Source organism: Copadichromis virginalis, linkage group LG2 (genome assembly GCF_057382275.1).
Source record: "Copadichromis virginalis isolate Kocher_CV1m ecotype Utaka linkage group LG2, C_Virginalis_male_GT1.1, whole genome shotgun sequence".
Classification (NCBI taxonomy): domain Eukaryota; kingdom Metazoa; phylum Chordata; class Actinopteri; order Cichliformes; family Cichlidae; genus Copadichromis; species Copadichromis virginalis.
The window spans coordinates 7,766,901-7,794,582 of NC_140619.1; the positions used below are offsets into that span (position 1 = coordinate 7,766,901).

General features: G+C 39.3%; 1 protein-coding gene and 1 pseudogene across 3 annotated transcripts in view; both read left to right on the plus strand.

Annotated features, from left to right (window-relative positions):
• The window catches only part of adad1 (adenosine deaminase domain containing 1 (testis-specific)), a 22,045-nt gene extending 6,739 nt beyond the window's left edge, over positions 1-15,306 (plus strand). For all 3 annotated transcript variants that reach the window (XM_085469670.1, XM_085469689.1, XM_085469679.1), the window contains 8 exons: positions 528-653; positions 1,855-1,978; positions 4,873-5,043; positions 7,921-7,996; positions 8,090-8,246; positions 9,551-9,785; positions 14,198-14,330; positions 14,845-15,306. In XM_085469670.1, the coding sequence (XP_085325796.1) occupies positions 528-653; positions 1,855-1,978; positions 4,873-5,043; positions 7,921-7,996; positions 8,090-8,246; positions 9,551-9,785; positions 14,198-14,330; positions 14,845-14,958 (1,136 nt within the window). In that variant the 3' untranslated portion in view covers positions 14,959-15,306. The remainder of the gene's footprint in view (positions 1-527; positions 654-1,854; positions 1,979-4,872; positions 5,044-7,920; positions 7,997-8,089; positions 8,247-9,550; positions 9,786-14,197; positions 14,331-14,844) is intronic.
• LOC146716910 (U4/U6.U5 tri-snRNP-associated protein 1 pseudogene) lies at positions 11,646-14,182 on the plus strand (annotated as a pseudogene).
• Positions 15,307-27,682: the final 12,376 nt, after the last annotated feature.

Sequence of the window (27,682 nt, forward strand, 5' to 3'; positions counted from 1 at the left end):
TCTGTGGCGGGAGTTGAAAGTCCATGTTGCTCGGCGACAGCCCCAAAACATCACTGCTCTCGAGAAGATCTGCATGGAGGAATGGGCCAAAATACCAGCTACTGTGTGTGCAAACCTGGTAAAGACCTATAGTAAACGTTTGACCTCTGTTATTGCCAACAAAGGTTATGTTACAAAGTATTGAGTTGTATTTTTGTTATTGACCAAATACTTATTTTCCACCCTGATTTACGAATAAATTCTTTACAAATCCTACCATGTGGATTCATGGATTTTTTTTTTTTTCACATTCTGTCTCTCACAGTTGAAGTGTACCTGTGGTGCAAATTACTGACCTCTGTCATCATTTTAGGTGGGGGAACTTGCACAATCGGTGGCTGACTAAATACTTTTTTGCCCCACTGTATATGTTAAAATGTGAAGAGCCTTGAGATGGCTGTTGTTTGCACTGACACGTGGAAAGACAATGAACTGACAAATGAATAAGTTGAAAACCTGTCGTTTTCTTTATCTCACCTGTTGTACAGAAAGGAAGCCATTTGTCAATCTGCAGATTCCACATGCTGTCAGGGATCAGCTCACGAAACTGATGAATAGTCACCCAGAGTTCTCCGGATGTGCAGTCACCACAGCAGCATTCATTCTTCAGACTTGTAAGTGAGACCTCAAAGTAAGAACGATAGATGGTAACCAGTCTGTTAGTGGAAAAAAGATTTTAGAATGCTTGATTTAAATCTTCATCTTGAATATAGTGACAACAGTTTTGTTTTGTTTTTAATTCCTTGCAGTGTAAATTAGTCCTATAAGCAACTGCTGTTATCTAATTTCTAAGATTATTGTACAACATTACTTTTAGTATAGTGTAGTTTTAAGTGCTGGATTTTGCACAAAAACAATTCATTGAAATACAATAGCTTTGATTTACTGTATAGCGTACAAATGTTAGAGCCAAAGACACTTCCTGACATCGTCCTAGAGAAAAAAGAACTTGACAGGTTAGACAAAAACTGTATTGACTGAAGAATCTGTACAGGGATGGGAGATAAAGCATGTAGTTTATTGTACGGAAATGTTTTGTTTGTTTTTTTTTTCTTTAGTGGGAAGACAAATATTGTTCATTTAACTTTTGAACAGCTGTCAGCTGGTAGCATTTATCAGGTACTGATAAATTCTTAATTATCTCAAGCTCCTCAGACCGAGGTCTTTAAGAGCACGGAAGTTATCAAAATCATCCAGCTTGGAATTTCTTCTTTAAGATGACAGAGTAAAAGCCAAAATATATTTTGAAAGAATTCCAGTGTGTAAAGTAAGCAAAGAGACATCTTCTGTCAGAGTCCTTTGGAAACAGGTACTATATGCAGATAAGATACACAGAAAATAACAGCTGTATGCGTGAAGAAAAAAAAATGCAGTGTTTGCTTCAATTAATGCTGCTGTCTTTACTCTCCCCACCAAACTGGAATTTTCAGCTGATTGGTATAGGTCTGGTCATGTCATGTTATGCCTTAGTGCTGTGTGACAGCCAATGACTGTTTTTATAACACAGCAGTAACCCAAAGCATACCTCAAAATCCAGCTGAACTTTAACAATCAATAGGAAAGGAAAAACCTGCTCAGTGAGCTGTTTTTGGCAGGCCTGGAGTACTTTTTTAAAAATTTAATTCCTTATTTAATGGTGAGTCGCACAAAATTCTCTCATGGATAAAAAACTGTAGCTATAGATAGAACAACAATACTTTTGTTAAGGAAACTGAAACAGACATGAGTTATATAAATGTTATAGAATGATATGTTGAGTGGCTATCAGGTAAATATGTTGTATTTACCTCTCCTCACACTTTTGTCTTTCTCTAGCCAATGGATATGAAGTGGTTGCTCTTGGGACTGGTAATTTTAATACAAAAGAGAGTATCTCATCGAACGGGAGGATTGTGCATGATTCACACGCAGTTGTCACAGCAAGAAGATCTCTTATGAGGTTTGTTGCAACCATGACCCATATTTTTTTATGTGTCATGTCACGTTATAGCAAATGGTTTTCTCCACTTTATACCATGATGGAAAAATGAAAGCAGTATTTTTTTTCCCATGCAAATTTGAAACCTGATTTTTAAAATACCCATTAGTTATATGTTGTAATGTTATATTATATGCATTGCAATGTAATAAAATATAATATAATCACTAATTACTTGTGATATTATGTCGTGGCTGAGTGATGTCAACAATATCAATATCATAATTTGTAACATTTTCTCAACAGTGGTAATCGATTGTTTTACTCCAATAAATATTTTGCACACTGTTTATCTAAATCTAATATTTTACAGCTATAGACTCTGGTTAAAAATATTTTTCATTTACCTTGTGGTTTTTGTAGATATAAATAGACCTCTAACGGTAATTGTTTGTCTAATGGAACATACTAAACCAAAGATGATTCATTCTAACCTCAGTACAACACAGCAGTTTAAGTGGATACATGTACACTTAACTCTCGTGTTCTTAAAATGTCGTAATGTATAAAGCACTTTGAGGGCTCAGAGTAGAAAAGTGCTATATAAGAACCAGTCCATTTACCATTTTCCTATTTATCAATGATGGTTATTTAGACACAGATGCAAGTCAATAATACCAGAGCTAATCTCTTAGCTCACTTCACTTGTCTTTACCACTTTTTTGCTGTTTAATAAAAAACTAACTTTATTAAAAAAAATAAAAAGCCCAAAAGTGTGCTTTACACTAGCTTATACTGTTCAACCAGCAAATCCAGAGTATACTTTTGGTCCCCAACTTACAATGTGCGTGTAGATTGTAGATGATGTTCGTTAATACATCCATCCATACATCAGTCTTCTTCTAATTAGCTGAAGCCAGGTCACGGGCTGCAGCCTAAGCAGAGAAGCCCAGACCTCCTCCTCCACACCCACCTCCTCATTCTTGTCTGGGGTAACACCAAGCATTCCTTGGAGCCAATTTAACTTCTTCAACTGGCTCCTTTTGATGTGGAGGAGTAGCGGCTCTACTCTGAGCCCCTCCTGGATGGCTGAACTCCTCTCTCTAAGGGAGAGGCCAGTCACCCTTCGGAGAACGCTAATTTCCATGTCCTGGTCGCTAGTTTTGGACATCCACCCCTACAGCGCCTCCTGCAAGTGGTGGGCCTACAGGAGGGGGGCCCATGTCCCTTTTTCAGGCTGCACCCGACCCGGCCCCATGGTCTAAGGCCCGGCCACCAGTCGCTCACCCTCTGGCACCCTCCCCAGATCTGTAACCCTGAGTGAACTCTTCCCTGGGTCTTCTCCTCCTGGGGTTTTTTGAATCACTCTTTGTCTAATCCCTCACCCAGGATTTGCCATGGGAGACCCGCTGATAGGTAAGATAACATAGCCCCTGGGATCCCTGGGACTTTGCTCCACCACGATAAAGTAGCGATTCATGGAAGGTCATTAACCCTTTAAAGCCGGTCGGAGTGGGCACGCTCTGTTTTGCGTAACTAGTTTTAAAGCACTATAGAACCGGAACCACGTAAGCTAGCACAATAATTTTTTTTGCATATGAAACCGGAGGAGTTGTACTTACATCTTATGCCATCAGCTTGTCCTAAGTCACGGTTTCCTTCCACATGCAGCTTTGCAAAAATTGCATAAAAAGCACTTGCAGCAACAAGCTCCAGAAACAGGCTTTGCCGATCCGATCAGCTGTTCATAACACTTCCTATGTTGGAATAGACGTCAGGGCGAACTATCACATGGCCGCCACTACTTGCCCGAAACCGGAAGTGACGTCATTTTCGCAGAAAATTTTATTTTTTACCTTCGGGGCCTTATAAGCCTATACTGGTGTTTTTATAAGTCATGTTTGACTTCATGCTTTTCTGAATAGTTTCTGTGATGCTTAGAACTCAAATTGCACTGCTGGAAATAGTTTATTTTGGTGCACATGCTGGGGGTTTTTTTTTTGGTTTTTTTTTTTGCAAATTTGCATTATAATATTTATTTTCATTTTTCCTGCAGTATATAAAAAATCGGTGTATCTCAAAAATAAAACTATGAAGACACTCAAAATAAATTTCCTCTTGTTGGAAACTATTTTGTGCTTACAGTTTTGAGGGATAAATCTTAAATTTCTCTAACTAGAAATATATGTAAAAAGACACAAAAAAACAAAACAATTTTCGATTTTTTTGTAGTGTATTGCACTTTTTTGTAATTTATGTAGTTGCTATGGACTTAATGCATACATATTATTAAAATGTGGGCTATAATGGTTGTATTGATGTATAGCAATTGAAATGCTCCCAGAAATGGGACTGCAGCATGTAAAATATAACGATAAGCTCTGGCAGACTTGGTTCTATGGTAGGTCTTAAAGGGTTAATCATGTTCATTAATACAATCAAATATAATCATTCCCTTTTTTAAGGTTTCATTTGTGTGTCCTGACCTACTTTGATATAGGCTGATTGCAAATGTTTTCAGTTAATATGTTTTGTCCACTAAAATTCTAGCAGACTTTTAATTTGAAATCGTTATCATGTCTGAATATATAGAGATTAATGACTATCATGTATAAAGAGCTTATGTGCAAATGTGTCTGACAATGGCTGGCTTTATTTCCTGTTTAAATGTTAAGAGATCTCTGAAAGCAATGTTTTGAGGTCTGCGGGCAAACATGTTGCTTGTGTATTTCTTTGTCTTTTGGAGACCTTAAAGTAAGCTAACTGCAGCAAACCTCACATTATGCTCAAATGGGTCAGTATAGTAGCTTTAACTTCAAGATTTAGTGATATTGCAGATTTTCACTTTTAAAAAATGTTACTACATAGATCTATGGCCACTTTGCACAGAATAAGTAATATCTCCTTGTTGGCAGGTTCCTGTACCGGCACCTGCTGATGTTTTTCAGCAAAAATGCAAATCTCACTCAGAAGTCAATCTTCCAGCAAAGCAGCAGCAGCAGCTTCCTCAGCCTGAAGAGTGGTATAACTCTTCACCTCTATGTCAACCAACTGCCAAAGGGTGCTGCGCAGATCCCTTCCAAACTGTAAGTGCTTATCAGCTTAACCCCACAGAAGTTCATTTCCTTTAACGCCTCTTCTCTCTCGCTTTTGAAAACAGGTGAACAAAAATATGTTACCTACATTTTAGCAGATTTTTTTTGCTTCTTACCCATCTTTGTAGTAATGACTGAAACACATAGCATGAACCTGAAATGGTTTACACAGGCTCTGGCATAATAATGACCTTTTTAATATTGGCTTACTCATCTCACTCAGTTTAGCAGTTTACTCATACTCAGTTTAATATAGGAAAAATACCAATACATAATTAACACTGTGTCAGGTGCAGTGCTTTTCCAGCCAGAGGCTGCAGTTATGTCATATTTGACCTGGTCCTGATAATAGCAGTGATTTAATGGACTGAAAGAGGAACATATACGGCCCAAGTCTAATGGCTGTATGGAAATCTCATACTAAAAGATTTGTTATACTTAGGAGGCAGAGTTTAGTTTTGAAACGTGACTAAAAAAATAAAGTTTATTATATATAACATTATTTTGATGATGTAGATAAGAATCTGTTCACATGAACCATTTCTGAAAACTCACAGGCAAGAACTTATTTTCATAAATCTTAAATCAGAAGTGTCCAACTCCAGGCCTTAGGGACTGGTGTTCTGCGGATTTTAGATATTATGCTGGGTCAACACACCTGAATCAATGATTATTTCATTACCAGGCCCCTGGAGAACTTCAAGACATGTTGAGGAGGTAATTTAGCCATTTAAATCAGCTGTGTTGGATCAAGGACACATTTTAAAAACTCCAGGACACCCTCTCTTGAGGCCTAGAGTTGGACACCTCTGTCTTAAATGGTTATAGAGTAATAATACATTTTGATCAGTCCACAGGTGAAAATTATTTTAAGAGGTAAAAAAAAAAAAAAAACCCAATCACGTCACATCAGTCAAGTTTTTGCTCTTGTCACCCCACATTTATTGCTTCTTGATGTATTACTATTTGTTTTTGTTTAATGTGGATGAATGGAGACAAATGTTAGTGGGTAGTGCGCTCGCTGTTAACATATCCCCACTGATTGTACTCCCCTACTATCCTATTGTGCTTTTTCATAAATGTATGTGGTTCTGGGTTGTTAAACTCCCCGAATACCAGAATCTTTATGCACATGCACCATCCCGGTAAACTGTCAGAAAACAAGACTTGGATCTATTTCTTCAACAGTGCTGAGCAGAAAATGCTAAAAAAAAAAAGGCATGAACTTTAATAGTTGACTGAGTGTTTCTAGTTAAAGCACATTAACATGTATCTGTATGAGGTTGGATGATGATCAAATCCCAGTTTTTTATCAATTTGTGCTATTGACAGTGCAGTTGGCAGCAGATTGATGCAGCAAAAGCAGTACAGCTCTGAGACATGTATGCTTAGCTCAAAGTCTAACACACATTTTCCACTAAAATACCTGAAACTCACTTCGTGTTACCACATTTGATTGAACCTCCCACATATTTATGCCTCTCCACCCACCAAAACGCAAAACAAAGATGAGCAAAGCAAATTTCGGGGGTGCTTTTCATTATGGTAACATGTCTGCTCACTTTCCTCACTCACTCTAATTCTTGCTTCTTAGTTTACACTGGCAAAATTATAAAAGAGAGAAATGTGAAGCTGACATACCTTGATATCATACCATATACTGATAAATCAGTTTTAAACAATCCAGTCTTTAAGTGATGACGTGATGAATCCTGCTTCCGTGCCCAAACTACTCCACGTTTAATAAGGCTTTTGTGTTTTTTACGTTTTCATGCTTTGTATCTTGTTCTTTTTGATCTCAACAAGCCCCTAAAAACAGTCACCGATCACTGTCGGCCTCTCTGTTTTTATTACCGCTAATCATTTTAAAGCTCACTTTTTAAAACCTTACGATGTAACTACAGACCAGCCCATGCAGCAGTATATTAATAACTAACCTTGTATTATGGATGGATTATCTCAGTTGTTCTCCCGACTGAAGTTCGGTCTGTTCGGTGTGGTCAGCATCCTGCCATGTGACTGCATTTGTCCCGAACCTTCAGCAACCATCACGTTAACTTTTATGGAGTGGAAAAAATTTGGCATTCATCCTTCAGCTTCACTGTTTATATTATGCTAACATAGCTGTGTCGCTAGCGATCACGTAGCACATCATTATATAACCCTACAAACGTCACTGCTGTCTACTTTCCTGTCTTCATTTATGTCGGAAATGATAGCAGAGCTGTACATCTTAATTTGATTCGGAAATCCCTCAGTGAGAACATGGTATATTATATTTAGATGGAATCTAGCAAGCTAACGTCCTGCTAACTCCGTTAAATTTCATAAATTTGGTTTTCATGGATGCCTGGATGTTAAATGTAATTGTTACACCTGGTAGAGCAGCAACGCTGATCATTTTATTACAGATGAAAGGATTTAGACAGTTTTTAACTCTGTGATGCCGCAGTGATCGTGTGACTTAGGGACCTGCAGCGAAGTTTGGGCCCACACAGGGCTAATGACGTCAGACTTAAAGACTGGATATTAGTTACTTGTGAGATAAACGGATGTCATTAAGTCACAAGAGAGGACACTAGGAAGCATAGGTTAGCATAACAAAAGGCACCCAAGATAATACCAGAGTGTGTGAGTGCAGCTTGCATTGGTTTTTGGAATGCGGCTGAAACGTGGTCCATGAAGAACCTGATGTCAGCTATCTGTGAGTGATGTTGGTAAAGAGTTAAATTAATTAGAACTTCAGTTTAAACAGTTCGGGTTATAGAAGTTTGAATAACATCTTGAAAGATATATCTCTAAATAATATCTCTAAAGATATTATTCAAGGTCAGAAATATTTTTCTTACCTTTCTGCTTAATTTGCAGGCGCCTGAACCCACTCTCCATGTCAGCATGGCAAGTTAACAACGAGATCAGCCTACACCTGTCTGTGGAGGGCAAGGTGTTGTTTAATTTCTTTTATCTGCTGAACACCTAAATGATTCACCTGTACCTGTGTTGATGCATAAGTATAAAGGTGTACTTTCTTTTAAAGGTGTTCTCGGTTTTCTCATCACTCCTTGATCAATCTAACTCCAAAGTTGTCAGCATGTCCACAACAGACAAGATCACTCAGTGGCAGGTCCTTGGATACCAGGGAGCCTTGCTTAGCCACTTTATCGAGCCCATCTATGTCCACAGCATCCTCATAGGCAAGTAATAAAATCAGTCATGCTCCTTAAGGGTAGTTGGGAATCACCCTGTATTTGTTACCTTTTCCAAAATATGAGGAGGTAGCAAATGAGAGACCCTGTTTTTTTTTTGTTTTGTTTTTTTCTTATTTTTATTTATTTATTTTTTATCATTATGCAAAAGTGCATCACCACCAAGTCCAAATACACCAGTAGAATCACTCCACGTTGGCACTGGGTTAGACAGTGTGGGTGAATGCTAGACGTCTTCATTTGTGCCGTTAATAGTGATATGAACACAGTTCTTGTGCTTTTGTCATTTCACAAAGTTTTTACAAAGCACTAGTCTCTCACACAGTCCCAATTTAAAATGGAATAGAGCAAGCATCTTAAAGATTCATTTCATTTCAGGGCTGGGAGGACTCTATTAGGGTGTACTTCACATCATAAAAAGATAGGACAAATTGTTTTTCCAAGACAGATCTTAGTGTAGTACCTGCTGTCATTTAAAAGTACAGTGGAACCCCGACTTACGAAATTAATTCGTTCCTGAGGGTCTTTCGTAAGTCGAAAATTTTCCTAAGTCGAAGCACCCATTGCGCGTTTTGAGTGAGGCGATGCTGAACGATAGGCTAATTGCTAACTAGAACAACAATACGTCGTTCAAGTGGAACAGCGAAGCTCAAGTACAGAAGCCAAGGGGTTGTCACACGATTCAGAAGGCATTGTGGGCATTGTAGGCTCAGCCAATCAGAGCCAGCGGATTTCGTTACTCTGGCATTTTGCCGTAACACAGGCAGAAATATTGCCATTCAGTGCCTTCGTAGCTTGAATTTTTCGTGAAACCGGGTATTCGTAAGTCGGGGTTCCACTGTATGTGGCAAAGAAACAAACTGATGGCTCTACATTTCATACTCAAACAATTCCTTCTGTAACTTTGTGTAACCCTACATAAGATCAATGTATGCACCTGCTTTTAGGCAGGTGAAAAACAGTTGACAAATTCCCCAAGTTGTCCTTTTGACAATGTATCACTATGTCACAGTAGTGTATCCTCAAGTTTCCAAGTTATTTTTACAAAGGTAAAGTAATAATTTTCTTCCTTCCTCTCCTTTTTCATAATCATAATGACTTTGACCACATTGATTCAGTCTGTAAGGGATGGGGAAACTCCAGAATGAGTTATACTCTATATTTGCAGCAAACAAAGTCAAACACCTTCACAATTGCAGATTGCAGCAAGATTAGTCATAAAAAAATGATACCACTAACTGAAGGAAACTACATATGATTCTGTGTCTTGTAACTTTAAATCAACCTTGCAGGTGACTCTGACTGTAGTGAAATTCGTGGCATGGAGATGTCTGTCAGCCAGCGTGTAGAGGGCATCACCTCCAAGCTGCCCATGTTCTATTGCATGATGAGGCCTCACATTAGCCTGGTGCCATCTGCGGCTTCCAGTCATGCAGGCGGTAACCAGCTGACCTACGGTATCAACTGGAGCGAGGGAGACAGCTCCCTGGAGGTTGTGGATGGTCTGGAGGGCAAGACCATAGAGGAGTAAGAATCACTGTATAGGAAGTTGGGAGAATTGAGGGGTTTTGGGGTTTGATACTTATTTTTATATGCTTTATTTTAGTTATACTTTTAAAATGAACCATCTTAAAATAATACGCTACCAGTGAAAAGTTTGGACACACCTTCTCATTTAATGGTTTTTCTCTATTTATGCTACTTTCTAGATTGTAGATATAGACATCAAATATATAAAACAAGATATATGGAATTGTGTAGCAAAGAAAGAAATCATGAATAACTCTGAGTATATGTGATATTTTAGATTACTGAAAGTAGCCACCCTTTGCTTTGTTGACAGTGCTGCAAACCCTTGGCCTGTTAGTGAGCTTCATGATGTGGTCACCTGAAATAGTTTTCGCTTCAGAAGTTTTCCTTGCCAGGATTAATTTGTGTAATTTCTTGCCGTCTTAATGGGTTTGGGACCATCAGTTGTGTTGGGCAGAAGTCAGGTTGGTACAAAGTGAACAGCCCTATTTGATAACTGTTATAATTTCATATTATGGCAAGAACCAATCAGCTAAATACGCATTTGATTTACAGGTACAACATATTTATGACCACAATTTGAGCCCATACAATCCATCATTACTTTAAGAACTGAAGGTTAGTCAGTCTGGAAAATTGCAAAAACTTTGAATGTGTCCCCAAGTGCAGCTGCAAAAACCATCAAGTGCTATGATGAAACTAGCTAACATGAGGACTGTCCCAGGAAAGGAAGACCAAGAGTCACCTCTGCTGCTGTGGATAAATTCATCCGCGTCACCAGCCTCAGAAACCACAGCACCTCAGATGAGAGCCCAGATAAATGCCAGTAGCAGACACATCTCTACATCAACTGTTCAGAGGAGACTGCACGAATCAGGTCTTTGTAGTAAAAATGCTGCTAAGAAACCATTACTAAGAAAAAGTAATAACAGATATGTTTGGGCCAAGAAACGCATGGACCAGTGAAATCTGTGCTTTGGTCTGATGAGCCCAAATTTGAGATCTTTGGGTCCAACCGCTGTGTCTTTGTGCGACGCAGAAAAGGTGAACGGATGGTTTCCAAATGCATGGTTCCCACTGCGGAGCATGCTGGAACAGGTGTCAATGTGTGGGGGTGCTTTGCTAGTGACACTGTTGGGGATTTATTCAAAATTGAAGTCACACTAGTTGTACCATAATTTATTTTTCAACAGGAAAATGACTCCAAACACACCGCCAGGCTGTGTAAGAGCTATTTGACCAAGAAGGAGAGTGATGGAGTGCTGCACCAGATGGCCTGGCCTCCATAGTCACCTGACCTAAACTCAATCGAGATGGTTTGGCATCAGATGGACCACAGAGTGAAGGCAAAAATGCCCAACAAGTTCTTGTGACCTCTGGGAACTCCTTCAAGACTATTGAAAAGCCATTTTAGTTGACTACCTCATGAAGCTCATCAAGAGAATGCCAAGAGTGTGCAAAGCAGTAATCAAAGCAAAGGATGGCTATTTTGAAGAATCTAAAATATAAAACATGTTTTGAGTCTACATGTGTTTTGTGGACTTGGAGAAGGCATTCGACAGTGTCCCTCAGGTGGTCCTGTGGGGGGTGCTCCGGGAGTATGGGGTGTCATTGCTACGGGCCATTCAGTCCTTATACGACCATTACAAGAGCTTGTTCTGCATAGCCGGCAATAAGTTGGACTCATTCCTGGTGGGTGATGGGCTCCGCCAGGGCTGCCCTTTGTCAATGATTCTGTTCATAATTTTTATGGACAGAATTTCTAGGCGTAGCCAAGTGGCGGAAGGCTTTCACTTTGGTGGTCTCAGGATCTCATCTCTGCTTTTCACAGATGATGTGGTCCTGTTGGCTTCATCAGGTGATGGCCTCCAGTTCGCCTTGGAACGCTTCGCAGCTGAGTGTGAAGCAGTGGGAATGAGAATCACCACCTCCAAATCTGAGGCCACGGTCCTCAGCCGGAAAAAGGTGGAGTGCCCACTCCGGGTCAGGGACGAGACTGCCCCAAATGGAGGAGTTTAAGTACCTCGGGGTCTTGTTCACGAGTGATGGGAAAAGGGAGCGGGAGATCGACAGATGGATTGGTGCAGTGGCTGCATTGATGCGGCGCTATACCGGTCTGTTGTGGTGAAGAGAGAGCTGAGCGTAAAAGCAAAGCTCTCAATTTACCGGTCGATCTACGCCTCTACCCTCACCTATGGTCATGAGCTGTGGGTAGTGACCGAAAGAACGACATCGCGACTACAAGCGGCGGAAATGGGTTTCCTCCCAAGGATGGCTGGCCTCTCCCTTAGAGATAGGGTGAGAACCCAGTCCTTGGAAATGCCTGCACTTTCTATCACCTCGGAGTACTACACACCACAGGAAATGGTGGGCTTTAAAAAGACAAATCATAGAGTGAAGAAGACCTGGAAGAAGGAGAAGAAATCCATTGCAGATGACTTTCACCTCAATGACACCTGCAGCTCTGACTTTGGCTCCAGGACACGTGGCCGAGGCCTCAAACAGGAGAATGATGAAGACCAAGAAGTAAAGAAGGAGGAGAAGGTGGTGACGCATGAAATCCACCTGCTGTCTGGCGACATCAGGATGACAGAAATGGACATAAGCGACAATGAGGAATTTACCCCTCCTGAGCATGCTGTAATTGAGGAGGATGAGGCAGAGCAGGAACTGCAGAAGCAGAGGAAGCTGAAGCAAATGCAGCTCCTGAAAGACTCTGGGGAGAAAGTGGCAGAGCAGGTTAAGAACCTTGTTAAAAATTACAACGAAGACCATCCTGACAAGAGGAACAACTTTTTTTTTTTTTAATGCTACCTCAGAGTTTTGCAGAATCCTGGGTGATATCCCAACATGCGGACTGTCAGGCAACAGAGGACCAGGAAGACATTATGGACTTTGAACAGGAGGAGGAAAAAGATGATGCTGGAGGTTAAGACTCTTGATATGGATGAGAATGTTGGATGGAGTTAACCTGGATCACGAGCAAAATCAACCAGATTTTGCCACAGCCTGTGCCACCATTTTGGACGAGGAGCCCATCGTCAACTCTGGCCTCGTTGCTGCACTGTTGCTGTGCAAAAATAAGGGTTTGTTGGACACTCAAGTGCAGAAAGTAGCACGTGTCAAAGCACCAAAGGGTGCCCTGCCCAATGGTGACTAGTGCATTGAGGACAAGATGGGCTTTGATGACAAGTACAGCCGCAGAGAAGAATACAGAGGTTTCATGCAAGACTTCAAGGAGGATGGCTGCAAGCCTGACGTCAAGATTGAGTACGTGGAGGAGTCTGGGCGGAAACTCACTCCAAAAGAAGCTTTTAGGCAGCTCTCCATCTATTCAACGGAAAGGGGTCTGGAAAAATGAAGACCGAGAGGAGGATGAAAAAGCTGGAGGTAGAGGCGTTGCTGAAGAAGATGAGCAGCAGCGATACCCCTCTGAGAACTGTGGCTTTACTGCAGGAGAGGCAAAAATCCCAGAAAACACCATCTATTGTGCTTGGAAACAGTATGAATGCAAACACAATTACTAAATAAGCATGAGGGGAGAAGTATATTATAATTGTGTATAATTAACGTAGAAACATTCATGTGCATAGATAAAATACACCACACATATACACATCTTTTAATTAATGTCTATGATTTAATGTCCTAGTTTTTTGAAGCTGCAATGTTGTGTTTTTAATTGTTCAATAAAATCAGTACAATTCAGAAGGGGAAAAAAAAGAGAGAGAGGGTGATTCGGCCATTTGGGAGGGGCTCAGAGTAAAGCCATTGCTCCGCCACATCGAAAGGAGCCAGTTGAGGTGGTTTGGGCATCTGACAAGGATGCCCCCTGGGCGAGGTTTTCTGGGCATGTCCCACCGGGAGGAGGCCCCAGGGCAGACCCAGGACACGCCGGAGAGATTATATCTCTCGGCTGGCCTGGGAACACTTTGGTGTTCCCCCAGATAAGCTGGAGGAGGTGGCTGGGGAGAGGGAGGTCTGGGCTTCTCTGCTTGGCCTGCTGCCCCTGAGACCCGGCCCCGGATAAGCAGAAGAAAATGGATGGATGGATGTTTTGAGTTATTTTATGCTTTTTTTGTTTTACATAATTCCATGTGTTCATATGTAGTTTTAATGCCTTCAGTGAGAATCTACAATGTAAATAGTCATGAAAATAAAGAAAAACCATTAAATGAGAATGTGTGTCCAAACCTTTGACTGGTGGTGTATACCCTAAATAATATACGAGAAATGACTAATTGAAAGATCAGATTATTGTAAGGTTTTTACTAGACCACTTGGAAATGTAATTAACATGTTACCAGATATATTGAGAACTATAGGCAGTATCCTTTTTTGACTCAACTCGGGCTGTATTAGAACATCATAACTAGAGTTTCAGACTCATTTATTTATTTGGTGTTTAGCTCTCCCTTTAAGAGTGGATCTGCCCTAGCAAGCCGTCTGTGCAAAGCAGCGATGATGCACCGCTTCAGGTTGGTGGCCAAAGAGGCTCAGAGGACGGACCTGCTGGCCACAAGTACCTACAGAGAAGCCAAGGTAAACTCAGCACCTTCTTCTGTGTAATCTGAAACTTTATTTTAGCAATGTAAACTGCTGTACACTGATCCAATAGAAAGCAAATGCTGTTAAACACGTTAAAACCCATATGGAAAAGAAATAGTAAAAACTTATATGTGATTACTCATGAAAGTGGCCACTTTCATGAGTAAATCATATAAGGCTTACATGATTTACTCATGAAAGTGGCCACTTTCTCATTACTTTCATACATTGTTTTAGTAAGTATCCAAAACATACAAGTTTCATTATATAATTTTTCACAGGATCTTATATCTGTTTTCACTCTTATATGCTTTTCATACAAGTTTCACACAAGACAGATACAAACTTTATAAGATTTATATATATCTTTTCCATATGGGAATAACCACCACACAAGCTTATTGTATTTTCTGCTTTTTTAAATGACCGTTTCCTGACTTGCTGAGTTGTTGTTTTAAAAAGAACCCCAAGCTGTTATTCATACTATATATTTTTTGGGTCACTGAAGATGATGGCAAAGCCATACCAGGAAGCCAAGAATGTGCTGCGGGCGTACCTGTTGCAGAAGGGCTTTGGTTCCTGGCAAGACAAGGTTTTGGTTAGTGATAACTTCAGCATGTGAATAATGTTACAACATTAAAGAAGAATGTTGATCAATAATCAGTTGTGTTCAAAACGTTCAGCCTACTTTTCATTTGCACCACTTGCTGCATGTTGGTTTCAGAATTTGTTTTTTCAAAATACGTTTAAAGATTTGTAGAAAATAATTTGAAAGCACCCAACATAGAATATTGCACCACAACTGGTCTTTAGTTTTGCTTCTTTCAGTTAATACATGTACTGTATATTAAGTACATTCTTTCTTTATTAACATTTTCACTGGTTCATATACTGTATCTTTTGTGATGGAAATGGCCATAGAGCTTAGGACAGAAAAAAATAAAAGTATGTCAGCCAAAGCTCATATCTATTTTTTTTGCCACTTGTATTTTTTATGGTGAATTTTCTGTTGGAGTCAAATTGTTACTTACATTTGTAAGTCTTAGTTCAAGCAGCATGATCAAAGACATTCCTTTGTTTCTCACCCCCTCCCCAGACTGTTGAACGGTGGGGGAGGCTGCAGTGTTTTATTATGGGACATCCTATGTGAAGGTTCTCTTTTCTTGTTTAGTAAGCTTCCTGCTTTTAGGACCCTTTTGTCGGCAGGAGTTCACACAAACGCACTCACATGCATACAGACATGCACATTCTCACACATGCATACACACATACAGTGGGGCAAAAAAGTATTTAGTCAGCCACCGATTGTGCAAGTTCCCCCACTTAAAATGACAGAGGTCAGGGATTTGCACCAGAGGTACACTTCAACTGTGAGAGACAGAATGTGGAAAAAAAAATCCATGAATTCACATGGTAGGATTTGTAAAGAATTTATTCGTAAATCAGGGTGGAAAATAAGTATTTGGTCACCTCAAACAAGGAAAATCTCTGGCTCTCACAGACCTGTAACGTCTTCTGTAAGAAGCTTTTCTGTCCCCCACTCGTTACCTGTATGAATGGCACCTTTTTGAACTCATCATCTGTATAAAAGACACCTGTCCACAGCCTCAGACTCCAAACTCCGCCATGGCCAAGACCAAAGAGCTTTCGAAGGACACCAGGAAAAGTATTGTAGCCCTGCACCAGACTGGGAAGAGTGAATCTACAATAGGCAAGCAGCTTGGTGTGAAAAATTCAACTGTGGGAGCAATCATCAGAAAATGGAAGACATACAAGACCACTGATAATCTCCCTCGATCTGGGGCTCCACGCAAGATCTCATCCCGTGGGGTCAAAATGATCATGAGAACGGTGAGCAAAGATCCCAGAACCACACGGGGGGACCTGGTGAATGACCTGCAGAGAGCTGGGACCAAAGTAACAAAGGTCACCATCAGTAACACACTACAACGGCAGGGAATCAAATCCCGCAGTGCCAGACGTGTTCCGCTGCTGAAGCCAGTGCATGTCCAGGCCCGTCTGAAGTTTGCCAGAGAGCACATGGATGATACATGATCATGTGGTCAGATGAAACCAAAGTAGAACTTTTTGGTATAAACTCAACTCGTCGTGTTTGGAGGAAGAAGAATACTGAGTTGCATCCCAAGAACACCATACCTACTGTGAAGCATGGGGGTGGAAACATCATGCTATGGGGCTGTTTTTCTGCCAAGGGGACAGGACGACTGATCCGTGTTAAGGACAGAATGAATGGGGCCATGTATCGTGAGATTTTGAGCCAAAACCTCCTTCCATCAGTGAGAACTTTGAAGATGAAACGAGGCTGGGTCTCCCAACATGACAATGATCCAAAACACACCGCCCGGGCAACAAAGGAGTGGCTCCGTAAGAAGCATTTGAAAGTCCTGGAGTGGCCTAGCCAGTCTCCAGACCTCAACCCCATAGAAAATCTGTGGCGGGAGTTGAAAGTCCGTGTTGCTTGGCGACAGCCCCAAAACATCACTGCTCTCGAGAAGATCTGCATGGAGGAATGGGCCAAAATACCAGCTACTGTGTGTGCAAACCTGGTAAAGACCTATAGTAAACGTTTGACCTCTGTTATTGCCAACAAAGGTTATGTTACAAAGTATTGAGTTGTATTTTTGTTATTGACCAAATACTTATTTTCCACCCTGATTTACGAATAAATTCTTTACAAATCCTACCATGTGGATTCATGGATTTTTTTTTTTTTTTCACATTCTGTCTCTCACAGTTGAAGTGTACCTGTGGTGCAAATTACTGACCTCTGTCATCATTTTAGGTGGGGGAACTTGCACAATCGGTGGCTGACTAAATACTTTTTTGCCCCACTGTATATACACACACGTGGCTACACGTGCACACATACACACACATGGTGCCTTATCTTACTTGCTAGCAAGTAAAAAACGGTTAAAGATGTTCGTCTTGCTTCCTTGTTGTTAACGGGAATGAGTTTCTAAACCAACGGGGCCTGTGGAAGCGCAGACCCAACATTTTCTTTCTTTCTTTCTTTCTTTTTTTTTTTTTTTTTTTTTTTTTTTTTAATTTCTGGTTGTGAATTAGGCACGGAATAGCTAAACAGAAGGTGTTACTGACCACAAAGCCAGTTTTGTAAGGGCAACCACCAGCTTCTATGTCTACCCTTACTGTGGGACATCATGGGTGCACATGGCACCAGACATGCGTGGTTTTGCTAGTTCTGATATATGACCAAAACCTCAGATTGCTTGGCTCTCATGTTTTTGTGCTAAGCAATCAAGCCGCTTTAAAGGAAAGATCTACATTTGATTCAATAACATAATAGTAAATGGGCTGGTTTTTATATAGTGCTTTCTTACTTGAGCACTCAAAGTAAAAGTAATTTTCAGCTTCTTTTTTTTCATAATTGTTGAAATTCTAAATCATTGCTGAGGTGCATGTTGGATAGCTCTTTATTTAATTATTTATAAAAAATCACCAAGCTTTCACTAAGACTTTAGAGCAAAGTTCAAGATAAACCTAGTAAGTGATTTGTTGTCATAACTGAATATTAAATCTATAAGGTTGTGGATATGTAGCAACACATAGCAATATAATGGGCAAATATTGGCCACTTAGACAAATGTTGATAATTAGATATATAAACTCATTGAGTACAGCTTTTCAAGTAGATCATACTTGTCAGAGAGGTTTTTTTTGGGTCAGTTTTGGTGGCTCAACTGCTCCGTCTGCACTGCTCCCAAGTGGAGTACCACAAGGTTCTATTCTGAGTCCGATTCATTTCGTTTTATATTTAGTTCTTGTAGGATCAGTCCCAAAAAGATATGGCATCTCATCCACTTCTACGCTGATGGTTCCCAAATCTATTTGCCCCTGAAAGGAAATGATAGCAACTCATTAAGTCTTTTGTATTTTGATGACATTAAAGGCTGAACGGCTTTAATGTTTCTAAATTTGTTGAGATTTGTCTGGTGATCAGGTACTTCTCCATGTTCCAAAGACCAGACTTAAGAACAGGGGCGAGCTAGTAAAATATAACCTAATCTATGGAACAATTTGCCTCCACATATTAGGCTAATCCTCACTTTGCAGATATTTAAAGTAGAGATGGACCGATCCGATATTACGTATCGGTATCGGTCCGATACTGACCTAAATTACTGGATCGGATTTCGGAGAAAAATAAAAAATGTAATCCGATCCATTAAATATCACGCAAGCACCTCACAAAACTTGCAACACGCCGTAACTCACCTCAGAACGTTAGCATGTCGGAGCAGTATGCATCACGTGATAGAGCGGCTGTGGCATGCGGGACCTGTGGTGGTCTGGATAGCATTTGGAGCTTCGCTAGCAACCCGGCATTTCATCTCCGACAAAGTTATCCCGAGAGAAGTAAAGCAAGTGTGTAAGTCCATCTCTGAATGTTTGTAAAGCATTCCTGCGTTAAGCTTAACAAGCGACTGCCTCTCCTGCTGCTACTTCAATCATGAAACTGCTTAACGATCAGCTGATCGGCTTTTCTGTCGCGAGTCCGTGTCTCTAGTTTGCTTTTGGCCCACTTTGCACCAGAAAGAGGAAACCAGCGGCTGAACAACAGCAGCACGTTTAAGCTTGATCAGCTGTTGTTAGAATGTATTTAATATTACTTTCTACTCCAGGATCTTTTTCTACGTAGCTGACGGCTGGTAACTGTGCAGGGGCGGATCTAGCAAAGTTTAGCCAGGGGGGCCGATAGGGCATTAACAGGGAAAAGGGGGCACAAAGACATACTTTTCTTTCTTATTCTCATTTAAAATGTCTAGCTTTTAATAAATAATTATCTGACACCCAAAGTTTTAATTTGATGTAAAATGAATAGAAGTCAATTACTGTATATAGTAACTATTAAGTCTAATATATATACCCTAGTAAGCTATAGTACTTTTTCCTTTGGGAAGGTACCATCTGTGCAGTCTGCAATTTTGTTGAAGAAAGATGTTGAATCTATTTAATATTTCTTGAAAAATAATTGATTTCTGTGCATTTTTTTCACACTGCATCAAATTAAGGTTGATTACGTCGATTAAGCATCATGAGGTGGAGCGTGAGGGGTGGTTCCCTATTTTTTATTTATTTATTTTTGTTGTTGCTGGGAGTTGGAACCCTATTAGTTAGGTTGCTTAATATTTATGCTAAGTACTCTTTAAAATACCAGAATAGGGAGGATGGTGTAGGTTTAAGTTTATTAGATTGATCAGTATTGCTGAACTATGAAATATTTTTTTTTGCATACAGGTATAACAGAATAGCTTTAGTGTAGTTGTTGTTTTAAACTTGAGTATGAACTTATACAAAATGCAGCAAGATATTTAAAAAACAGTTTTGTTGATTAAAAAACACTATATCGGATTCATATCGGTATCGGCAGATATCCAAATTTATGATATCGGTATCGGACATAAAAAAGTGGTATCGTGCCATCTCTAATTTAAAGTACACGGTGTCTACTGGCAGCAGGAATAATGCACCATAGCACAAAGCACAGATCAGAATCAGAATACTTTATTCATCCCGAGGGAAATTAGGGGTTACAGCATCTCAAACTGATTTTTTTGAACAGGACAATGAGTTCATCATACTTAAAAATCATCTACACATACTAGATCTCAATCCAGAAGAGCACTGTTTTGGTAGAATGGGAGATTCTACCAAAATGTCCAGCTGACAAGCCTGCAGCAACTTTGTGTGCACATAGCATTTGTTAAAAGGAACATTTATGGGCAAAACCTCAAACCCTATATGTTATTATAACAGCAGTAAATGACTACCTGCTTCAGAAAGTTGTGCATTAAAAATTACACATTCACCACGTACGAATAGGTGGTTTGTGCATTTCCTATAACGTTTTCTCATAATTCTTATAAAGTAGTGCATTCCCTAGATTTTAAAAGAGCAAATGACTGGTCCAACATCCTGCACCATTCATATTTCTTAAAATAAAGTGCCATCTTCCTAGTTTGCTTCATCAAGAAAGGCATGACTGATTTTGTGTTACAATTTTAAATAGCAAGCTCCTGCAAGTGGCTGGTTTATTTGAACAGGTTTAAAATGAGATTGCATTTAAAGCACTGTATAAAAAACTGTCTTGTGCAGACTGAGGTTGTTTGTTACCAGATTCTGGTAAGCTGACCCTCTATGTTGATAAACTGTTGATTTACCTCTCTATATGGTGTGTATATATACACACATACAGGAAATGCTTTGGTTTCCTGTGCATGCGATGCAGCAGATCATTTACTCCTAACTGTTCAGCAGCCTTGTGAATGAAGTGGTGTGTTAGCCATTGGTTAGCCAACAGAAGGAATTGCCTGCATGCAGGGAATGTTTGCACCAGGATCAAGCTATGCAGTTGTATGTACAGCACCAGGTTTCCTACGTATGTCTTCTTTTTTATGCTACTAGTTTTGTATCATATGCACAGCAGTGTGAGATCTAACATTTTTAATTTAGTGCACCAAACCCTGATTGTAACTTGCATTGCTTTTAATTGTAATTTGACAGAGTTGCAGTAAATTGCAATTTTATTGTTCTGGTGAGGAAATTCTTCACTTCACATTTGCAGCTTCCAGTGAGTTTGGTTGACACTTTTGCTTTTGATTTAGTTAAGGAAGCAGTAAGACTGCTCTCCAAACTTGCTTGAAAACATAATGAGGGAAAATGCTTATCGAATATTGTGTCAATGCACTTTAAAGTCATGCATTTACCTGCATGTAAATGATTCTCCTTCTTGCTCTGCCAAGGATATTTTGCACATGTATCGACATATATTTTATTTAGTAAATAGGCAAATTGTAGATTATCAAATGAAGTAATTGTCATGTCCTATGTAAATAAGAAGAAATCCTCCTTACTAATTTTATTTTAATTCAGATTTCATGACAGCTATGCTTAATGCGCGTCCACGTCAGGCAGTATTCTGTACACTGTTGGGTTTTTTTTTTCCAAATACATGGAGGTCCACACGCTGGTAGTCATTTTAATTTAGGTTTTTTTGTTTTTTTTTTAAGGTAGTTAACTTCGCATAAGTGTATCAGGGCCTAATGTTATTACGCTCTACAGAGTATGCCAGAGAAACCTGAAGACCTCCCAAACAGAAGCAGATTTACACAATGTAAGCCTTCTGTTTTTCTTTCTTTTCTTTTTCTTTTTTTTTTGTCTTCAGTCAGTCACTAAGGTAATAGTAGTAGGTTTAGAGATAAACAGGATATGCAACTCTCTTGATGTGGTTACACACAGTGAAAACATTTAAGACCTAAACTCTTAGAAGCTGCAACACCCATAACCGAGGTGCTTTGCACAAGGAAAAGTAATACATTCTGCATTTTTAAAAATAGTAGCTGGGTGAAGAAGTAAGCAGGCACCATATTGCATGTTTTAAAATTGTTTTCTGCTAAAAATCTTGATTAACTTGATATAATATTAGGTTCAGCAAATATCAGCAATACAGCCATGAGTATGAGAAAGTGACGTAATAGTGCACAAATAGCTTCTTCCGTGAAATGGGTGAAACACTTTGGAACATGGAACAATACCATGTAAAAGAAAAGCAAGTGTTTTCCCTCAGATTTTCGCTGATCTTTCAATTTAGCTCGTTTTTATATTAAGTGCCATCCACACTGCGGATCTGGTTGGAACATCCACTTACCCATTATAGGTAGAAAAAAAACAAGCAGTCCCAGTTTATTGGAATTTTATATCAATGCGATGATAAGAAAAGGAAGTCCTTTGAAAGAGGTTCATTGCTGGGGCACTGAAGCCCAAGCTGCAGTTAAAAAAATTGCTCAAGTGGTTTGTTTTTCAGTAGATGAAATTTACACCTGTACTTCAGGGTATGGTAAGACATAAGTAATTGACAAGTGTAAGAAACAAAAGCAACTTTCTTTTAAGGCAGAGATGGGCAATTCCAGGTCTCGAGGGCCGGTGTCCTGCAGGTTTTAGATGTGTCCTTGATCCCACACAGGTGATTTGAATGGCTGAATGACCTCCTTAACATGTCTTGAAGTGCTCCAAAGGCCTGGAAATGAACTAATCATTTTATTCAGTTGTGTTCACCCAGGGTGATATCTAAAACCTGCAGGACATCGGCCCTCAAGGCCTGGAGTTGCCCCCCCCCCCCGCTGTAAGGCAACTGAGAATGCCAATTAGACCATGACTGACATGGAATTTTCTAGGATGATATAGAGCGAATATTTATCAAAGTTAAAACTGTGTTGGAGTCATTTATATGAACACGATGTGGCTGGAAATACATAATTAAAAACTGATACTTCATTCCTAATTATTTTCACATATCTTGATGTGCACATGGATGCTACAATTGTCATTATAATTAGTTGTCATCAAATGTCTATGCGTGCATGCCTTTTGTGTGCTTGATATCGTATTGTGTTTATTCAACTATCAAACGTTACCCATAGACTGGACTATGTCTGGATTTGTTGTTGAGGAATTGCTCTCCATTCCTGTCCTGGATGAATGCATCATGCACTGATGGTCATTGGTTGTGACTGCCTCTGATATACATGTCCACTCAGTGCATTACAGGCATACTCAGCAGAAGCCACATCGGGAATAATACAGTCTAATATGTTTCCCCTAGAACCTTGCGCGACTGTGGTTGTGCAGGGGCAATGATTGTTCTGCCACAGGGCTGAGTGCTGTCACAAGGATGAGACAAATACAAGTCGAGGGCACCTCATCTCGATATCTTGTTCTAGTCAGATTTCCAAGAAGAATAGTCACATCAGAGATGATGCTCTCAGAGACATGCAAGGCTGCAGCAAAAGCTCTTATATATTTTTTTCTATTCTGACACCACTGGTTTGAGAATGCAATAAACCGAACCAATTTTGATGGGTTCAAATGAGTTTGTATTCAGTTAGCAAATTACTAATTCTCTCATTGACTCACAGCAATCAACCGGAACTGAAAACTTCTCATGGAAATTGTTTGGGTTTTCTAAGAGATAGAAATGCTGTGCTGAGAAATGGATTTGAAACAAAGATTGAAAATGTATTTGACAAGATACAACTAATTTCCTATTTGACCTGTTAAATAAGTATCATTTTTAATACTTGAAAAGAAAATAGTTTTCATTCAAGGACTGCCTGGAGTCTAGAATGCATAGAAATCACTAAGTGCTGTGTTTTATCCATTCACATGCTCTGTCAGGCCTTAACTCAACTGTCTTCAGTTGCTGCTTATTTGTAAGACCCTTCAAGCTCATCCTCAGGATCTAAAAAACTGACTTTTTTGGGGTGAGTCAGGTGATTGACTTGGCTATAGAAGAATACCACATTTGTTTTCCATGAGAAACTCTTGGGTTGTTTTGCAGCTTGTTATTTGTCATGTTTTTATCCATCTGCACTGCAAAGCACTGTCTAATCAGTTTTCTAGCATTTGAGTGAGTGAGAGCAAAGAGCATTGATCTGTACACTTTAGAATTCACCGTGCTGCTTCTAGCAGTAGTGACATCATCAGTAAATGGTAGTGATGGAGTTGCATTGGCAGCCATACATGCCTATGCCATAATGTTGCCACCACCATATTTGACAGTTGGTGTAAAATGCTTGGATCAGTGAAGGAAAGAATTCACTTGAGTTGTCTTCTGTGGTCTTTCAGGGCTTTTCGTGTTACTGAGCTTGGTAGTGCATTCCTTTTTTAAAAGAATGTATCAGATTGTTGATTTGGTGAACAGTGAGGCAATGCAAGTTCAGTATTTGAAATTAACAAATCTGTTGCTGGAAAGTGGTTCAAAAGGATAACAATACCAATAATTGCGGAAATGCTTACTTTCAGTCCCAATAATCGACCAATCAGTAATATAAATGCAGCACACGATCAGATTATGTCAGCTGGAGGAGTCTATCAGAAAATACATCAAACTGCACTGGATAGGATTGAAGTGACTAAATCCTTTATTAGATAGATAAGTAAGCCTTCAAAGTTCAGTAGAGCAAAAACCCCTATACAGAGCTCTACATCTAAATATGGAGCATAGGTCAGATGAGTCATCATGTGGCCAAGTGCATGCATAACGTAGAGTGGCTCAAGCCTGAACCCTTAATCCTTATCGTAAGCTGAAACGGCTGCCAATCGATTAAAGACATTTCACTGGTTTGGTTGCCCACTTTAGAGGGAACGGCAACTGTAAAACAACATAACAGTGCTGTGGGTACTCACATCATCCTATAACTACAGTGTTTAAGTGGTCCAGGATGGCAATATTCCCACATCCATAAGACATGAAAATGGTTTGAGTATGTCAGGCCAAAAATATTTGTTTTGCTTTAATTAATCAAATTCAGATCTTCATTATCAAAAGTTATCGAGATGACTAGAATCTTTATGTCCATAGTTCCAAAATAGGACACAGTTCCCAGTACCTTACGTGCTATTAGAATACATGTGTAATGACAATAAAGTTGAATCCTAATCCTTAACTAATCATATTTAAATATAGTTTAAAGAGTTTTTAAGCTGATGTCTCCTGCTTCTTTCATCGTACTCCTTATTTATTTTTGTACCCATTTAGGCAAGTAGTAAGGGCTTTAAGTACAAATAGTTAAGCAAAGTGGGAATGTACAGTATTTGTTCCAAAAATTACTCAATGACCTCAATGTGACTAGATTTTCCATCCCTAAACTTCTTGTGGACAGCCTGACTTAGTTTAGTTGCCCTTACCAATGAGGAAATGAAGACTCCCACACAGGCCAGAAACACTTATTCCATTCCCACATTAAGGGGAGAAATGTGACTCTATAACAAACTTTGTATCATGTCTTAAAATTCTTGCAAATATGCATTCAAATTTGATGAAGAAAATACATCAGAGCTCTTCTTTCGGAAGTTTCCATTTCAAACATCTACCCTCACTAATATAACATGTAATATGTTCAAATAATGCCAATAGATTGTTGTTAATACATTTATTACATTTTATTTAGAGCACCAACATACATAATTCATCCATACAGCATAAATAACATAAATAATAAATATATAAATAGAAAATAAAGAAATTTTACAGTCTAGATAAAACAGTCTTAATATTACTGACTGAGAACTTTGCAGTATTGTATTGTAGAAGTTAGATATAAATATATTCTAGCAGTGTTCAGAATGTCTACATCATTTAAACAGCTATAGACCTGAGATCGCTCCATTCGACATGCATAAATGTGGCTAATCACATAGAGTGACAGTTCTTTATACAGTATTGGTTGGTCACCTAATCTTATACGAGATGAGGTGTTGCTGTCCATTATTTGCTGCTTAACAGCTAATTTGGAATTTCCGCGTTTATTGTGTGAAGCAAAGTCAAGATGTCATCCACAAAACTAGTAAAATTCTTTTCAGGCCACAGCTCACATATACATTTGCTGGAGTTGTGCTGTGTCTAGGAAGAAGAAAAATCAGTTAAGTCTACTTGTTTAAATTTTCATCTTGTCAGCTTTTTTCACAGGCTATTAATACGTTGGTATAATATAGGGCAATACTTACCAAGTTCTTTGAGTTCAGTTGGCTAGCGATCTTATCCAGTGTATCGAGACCCTGGGGAATGCGTTTGTGTGGGTCTAAACATTCCTCGTTTGCCACTTCTTGAAGTTCTGTGATAACGCACTTCAGTGCCTCAAGGGAGCATTCTTTCTGTGTGTGACAGAGAAAGATTTTTCTGTTACTGCTCTGAGACAGGCTTGTGGCTGCAAATAGAGGCAGCCTCAGCTGTGTGAAATATCGACACCTGGCAAGCTCATTTCCTGTACTAGAGAACCTTTACATGTGGTTTATAAAAGCTTAACTAGCATATGGGGACTACCCAACATGACACCTTCTGTTCTGACTTCTTACTCCCTGATCAGCCTATCATCATCATCTTCTGTTTGGTACAGTGGCTATACAGCTTATTTTTATTTGTGACAGACAGAAGTCTCTGGCAGCACTACAATTTTCAAAAAATGTAAATGCAAGTTTTCAAATATAGTCTTACCTCTATATTTACAGGAGCATAGAATTCGGAACCGTCAATCTGTAAATATAGAAGAAAACATTGTATTTATTAGCACATAGCAGATACTTTACAAACCCCTTAAAAAAATCATCTTGACACTTACACAGCTGACGCTCTTAAAAAGGTTCGGATTCCAGTCCTCCACTGCTATTGAGCGTTTGGATAGAGGTTTCCCTTGAGTGTTCAAGCAAAAAACAGCAATAGTAACAATCCAAAAGGCAATCCTAATAAAGTGCTTCATATTCAGCTTGAAGTTTTGTCAGTGTGAAGAGCAAGTTGTTTAGAGAAGGTTTTGTGTTGGTTTACTTACCTCTGAGCTGTTATATAGTGCTAGGGTGGAAAGGGTGGGCTGAATTAGTTCTATATCGCCTAATGCACACAGCACTTTTTTTCCTTTAGATGACTCTTGGAATTTTTTTTTCTTCACCATTCTACTAGCACCGTGGTAAAATCCCTCAGTGGCCTATGGTAAAGCTCTTGTGAAACTAGGGTTGGCTGTCTATTTTGTGGTTCATAGGGTTTCTTGCTTTCTGTTTGCTTTGTGAACTCTGTTTAATGAATCCTTGCTATAAACTTGACATATTTTCTATCATAAACACAGCCCTGACATTTTAACTGGGTTTTCATGTTTTAGAAAACAAAACAAAAATAAATAAGGCTTTGGCTGTGAAAGCGGATCCATTTTGTGAACCACCAACTGCTGATTATTTATCATGATAAACAGGAATCGCCTCATTGTGGAGGTGTAAAAACTTATTAGTACTCATTAGATCATTTTGAGTGGGACAAGTAAAGATATTTGTATGCGGCATATTGTTAATAAAACAGTTCATATAAATGCAAGTTTACAATAAAAATTCACACACATATGTGGCACAATCATGTACTGCCAATGTTAATACTGAAAGCTCGTTGAGCAGCTAAGTGCTCTGTGTTTGTATTTTAGACGTGGTACAAGTGCATAGTTAAATAATCAGAGGTGCAGGGGACTTTCAGATATTTAATTTTTACCTATTTTTTATTTCATGAGGCAATCATATGGTCATCACTGTTAGGTTGATTTGTCACAGTGGTTTTGGGTTTAGTCAATTTTGTGTATTTGTGTGCAGGATTGATCAGTGCGTCCTACATTTGGAGCCAAGCATTTTTGATGTTTGGAAGAATTCTTTTCCACCATGAGATAGGGGGAAACTTGACATTTAGCTTTGCGTCTTTGTAAAACTGCATATTCAATTAAAATAATAAGAAAAAAATCATTTAGTGTTCATAAGGAAATAACACAAACAAAGGC